General features: G+C 38.4%; 1 protein-coding gene across 2 annotated transcripts; it reads right to left on the minus strand.

Moving 5' to 3' along the window:
- Positions 1-2,646: 2,646 nt before the first annotated feature.
- Positions 2,647-4,190, minus strand: eny2 (ENY2 transcription and export complex 2 subunit). 2 transcript variants are annotated; one of them, XM_060920668.1, is made up of 5 exons: positions 4,104-4,190; positions 3,680-3,755; positions 3,483-3,553; positions 3,005-3,079; positions 2,647-2,897 (listed from the first exon to the last, which is right to left on the minus strand). In XM_060920668.1, the coding sequence occupies exons 2-5, from the start codon at positions 3,745-3,747 to the stop codon at positions 2,824-2,826; spliced, it is 288 nt and encodes a 95-aa protein (XP_060776651.1). In that variant the 5' UTR covers positions 3,748-3,755; positions 4,104-4,190; the 3' UTR covers positions 2,647-2,823. The 2 variants fall into 2 exon arrangements, with proteins under 2 accessions (XP_060776651.1, XP_060776650.1); XM_060920667.1 differs by lacking the exon at positions 4,104-4,190 and adding an exon at positions 3,952-4,087.
- Positions 4,191-4,501: the final 311 nt, after the last annotated feature.

Genomic DNA, 4,501 nt, shown 5'->3' on the forward strand with positions numbered 1-4,501 from the left:
AAGGAGAGAGAGCGAGAGCAGTGGGAGCTCTCTCCCCACCCAGACGACTGATGTGTGTGCGTGTGTCTGAGTGTATGAAAGAGTAAATATATAAGCTGAAAAGCTAAATAAAAAGAGTTTTGTGAACTCAGTTCTGGCCTGCCGTCCTTCTGTGCTCCACCCACCTATACGAACTGTTACATGGAGCAATATCAGAAAGGAGTTTGACAGTGTAAAATTGCAAAGAGTTTGAGCATATCATCATCTACAGTGCATAATATCATCAAAAGATTCAAAGAATCTGGAAGAATCTCTGTGCGTAAGGGTCAAGGCCGGAAAACCATACTGGGCGCCTGTGATCTTCGGGCCCTTAGACGGCACTGCATCACATACAGGCATGCTTCTGTATTGGAAATCACAAAATGGGCTCAGGAATATTTCCAGAGAACATTATCTGTGAACACAATTCACCGTGCCGTCTGCTGTTGCCAGCTAAAACTCTATAGTTCAAAGAAGGAGCCGTATCTAAACACGATCCAGAAGCGCAGATGTCTTCTCTGGGCCAAGGCTCATTTAAAATGGACTGTGGCAAAGTGGAAAACTGTTCTGTGGTCAGACGAATCAAAATTTGAAGTTCTTTATGGAAATCAGGGACGCCGTGTCATTCGGACTAAAGAGGAGAAGGACAACCCAAGTTGTTATCAGCGCTCAGTTCAGAAGCCTGCATCTCTGATGGTATGGGGTTGCATTAGTGCATGTGACGGGCAGCTTATACATCTGGAAAGACACCATCAATGCTGAAAGGTATATCCAGGTTCTAGAGCAACATATGCTCCCATCCAGACGACGTCTCTTTCAGGGAAGACCTTGCATTTTCCAACATGACAATGCCAAACCACATACTGCATCAATTACAGCATCATGGCTGCATAGAAGAAGGGTCCGGGTACTGAACTGGCCAACCTGCAGTCCAGATCTTTCACCCATAGAAAATATTTGGCGCATCATAAAACAGAAGATACGACAAAAAAGACCTAATACAGTTGAGCAACTAGAATCCTACATTAGACAAGCATGGGTTAACATTCCTATCCCTAAACTTGAGCAACTTGTCTCCTCAGTCCCCAGATGTTTACAGACTGTTGTAAAGAGAAAAGGGGATGTCTCACAGTGGTAAACATGGCCTTGTCCCAACTTTTTTGAGATGTGTTGTCATGAAATTTAAAATCACTTAATCTCATCTCATCTCATTATCTCTAGCCGCTTTATCCTTCTACAGGGTCGCAGGCAAGCTGGAGCCTATCCCAGCTGACTACGGGCGAAAGGCGGGGTACACCCTGGACAAGTCGCCAGGTCATCACAGGGCTGACACATAGACACAGACAACCATTCACACTCACATTCACACCTACGGTCAATTTAGAGTCACCAGTTAACCTAACCTGCATGTCTTTGGACTGTGGGGGAAACCGGAGCACCCGGAGGAAACCCACGCGGACACGGGGAGAACATGCAAACTCCACACAGAAAGGCCCTCGCCGGCCCCAGGGCTCGAACCCAGGACCTTCTTGCTGTGAGGCGACAGCGCTAACCACTACACCACCATGCCGCCCTAAAATCACTTAATTTTTCTCTTTAAATGATACAATTTCTCAGTTTAAACATTTGATATGTCATCTATGTTCTATTCTGAATAAAATATGGAATTTTGAAACTTCCACATCATTGCATTCCGTTTTTATTTACAATTTGTACTTTGTCCCAACTTTTTTGGAATCGGGGTTGTAACTAAAAGTCACTTCATGTCTGAAAGTAATGATGGACTGTTGTTTCTCTTTACTTAGTTGAGTGGCTCTTGACATAATATGGATTACTACAGTTGTGGAATAGGACTATTTACTGTATTTTTATTATTTACTGTTTGATCTCAAATGCATTAAGAAGGCAAGAAATTGCACTAATTAAATTTTGACGAGGCACCTGTTAATTGAAAAGCATTCCAGGTGACTACCTCATGAAGCTGGTTAAGATAATGCCAATAGTGTGCAAAGCGTCAAGATAAACACTGGCTACTTTGAAGAATCTAAAATATGAAACATGTTTTGTTTTTAGCATTTTTTTGCTTACCACATAATTCCATTTATGTTCCATGTGGTATTTCTTAGTTTTGATGTCTACAGTTTTGTTCTACAACATAGAAAATAGTCAAAATACAGAAAATGTGTGCGTGTATATATTATAGTGTGCTAAGTCATTTTTATTTGTATAGCAGTTTTAACAATAAACATTGTCACAAAGCAGCATTACAGAAAAAGATTTTAAACTATTGAACTAATAAATTGAAATTCATAAATTGACGTGTTTTTATTGAAAATAATTATTTCTTGAAGAGATATGATTTTCTCTGAAAAAGAAAGCTAACGGTTGGATTTTGCTCTTTTATCAGTGTCAGATGAAGCTACTTCACCAAAAGGTGGATTTTTTTTCCGCTGCCAATAATCATGGAGAGCACTGTGTGTGTGTAAATGCGTACACACAAATATATAAGAACACCATAGCTGACTAGGCATTACCAGGTAGATGCTTTCTCAAGGGTAAATAAATAATTTTATATGTAACACTATTTTCCCGTGCCACTCTATGCAACAAAGCAGTCAACACCATTCATTTAGAAACATGAATAAACTTTATTGTTTAAACAAGAAAATCATTCACTAGAGTTGCTTTTTATTTTTTTTACCAGTACTCAAGGCAGTACACAAACAGATTAAAAAAAAAAAACCTAATGGAAAAAAAATCTGTTTTACAGCTAGTGTGGCATTTCAGTTGGCATAGAGTCCAGCATCATGTAGAATGTTGGGCCAAGAAGGCCCTTATTCTCTGCAGAAGCTCCTTCTTTACACTGTCAGGCACCAGTGCTGAGAAACATAGACAACAGTGCTTGTTAAAAACATTGGAAAGTAATTTATTACTCGCTTACATATCTCTGTTCATGAGAAATATAAAATGGAAAGCAGAAGCTTACCTCTTCCTTTAGGAGTGATTCCAGCCACCAAATCTTCTACGGTGACATTCTCAATCCCCTTTTCCTTGATGACTTCTGTAAAATCAGTTTTAATGTAAGCATGACAAGTCAGAAATCAGTGTTGATATGATATGAGAAGTTAAGAGTAGCAAACTTTAATAGCAAGTCAGTTCGATATAATCTTCTGATGGCTTTGGGTCTTCTTACTTTCTCTGGTGGGAGATCTCATATTTTACCAGTTTACCCAAATAATGCATTGTTTGACTTTTCTTTCTGATAAGAAAGATGGCATTGATATTCTTGACAGTATCCAAACTGGCACTTCAAAATGATTATAAAATCGAACACCTTTGAACATAATGATCATGACTAAGACAGCCATGACGTATGGTCATTACTGATGACGGTAAAACTGAGTGGACTTCCCAGCATACAACACAGTCATCATTCCATGAGTCACTCCTGAACCTGTACTTACCTTTACAATGTGCTTTTAACTGATCTCTCCAGCCACACTCAATGAGCTTGGCTCTGAGCAGTTCCTTTAACCTGCAATGGTAGATAATGAAAAAATAAAAACTCTTTATGTCCGGGAAATATTTCTGATCCATAGCAAAGTTAACTACGTAATAATAATAATAATAATAATAATAATAATAATAACAACAACATTACCGCTCCCTCTCTCCCATTTCAATCAACTTCTGGTTAATTGCAGCCCTCATCTGTAACTCTTTATTCATCACTCAGCCTGAAGGACATTAAACTTCAGTTAGAAAAAACAAACAAACCAAAACACAAAAATAAACAAAGCTCGCTAAGTAGCTGCGAATGTTAGCCAAGACATTTTTCTTTTGGATGTCATAAATTAACTAACCAACAGACAACCACAAGAATAATAATTTAAAAAGAGCAATTTAACGTTTTTATATTTGATAGTAATTTACCTTAATGCTATAATACCACTACAACTTGGTTAGCTAACGTTATTCAGTTAGCTTGCTGGCGCTATTTATGCTAACTTACACTTCCTGGCGCAAAAAGAAAACATGAAACACAACTAGCAATGCCAGAATGTCGTTATATTATCAAATCTTACCTAAACTGTTGCAGAAATTAACATAATTTTCATGAACGGATGCTAGAGGACCTTACAGCCAACGGTCCCTACCTTATTTCGGTCCCCTAAGAAACATGCAGATAAGAAGAAAGGTTCCTACTTGCATGAACTGTGCTGTCGAAGAAAAACATAATTAATGAAGTAAATTAATTGAGATACCTCTATTCGATATCGGATTATTTAAATTATGTAATGCTGTGTATTTAATGCTGAAGTACACATAAGCAGGCTACAGGTACAATTTCACTGTTTCCTGGAACTGTAGGCCAACCTCAAATGGTACAGATACCTATAAAGGGTCCCTACTTTATAGCAGCTTTATAGCAGCATTTATTCGTTCAGTGTTATTCCTGTTGCACAGGACATTGCTGAACAAT

Source organism: Neoarius graeffei, chromosome 5 (assembly GCF_027579695.1).
Source record: "Neoarius graeffei isolate fNeoGra1 chromosome 5, fNeoGra1.pri, whole genome shotgun sequence".
Lineage (NCBI taxonomy): Eukaryota > Metazoa > Chordata > Actinopteri > Siluriformes > Ariidae > Neoarius > Neoarius graeffei.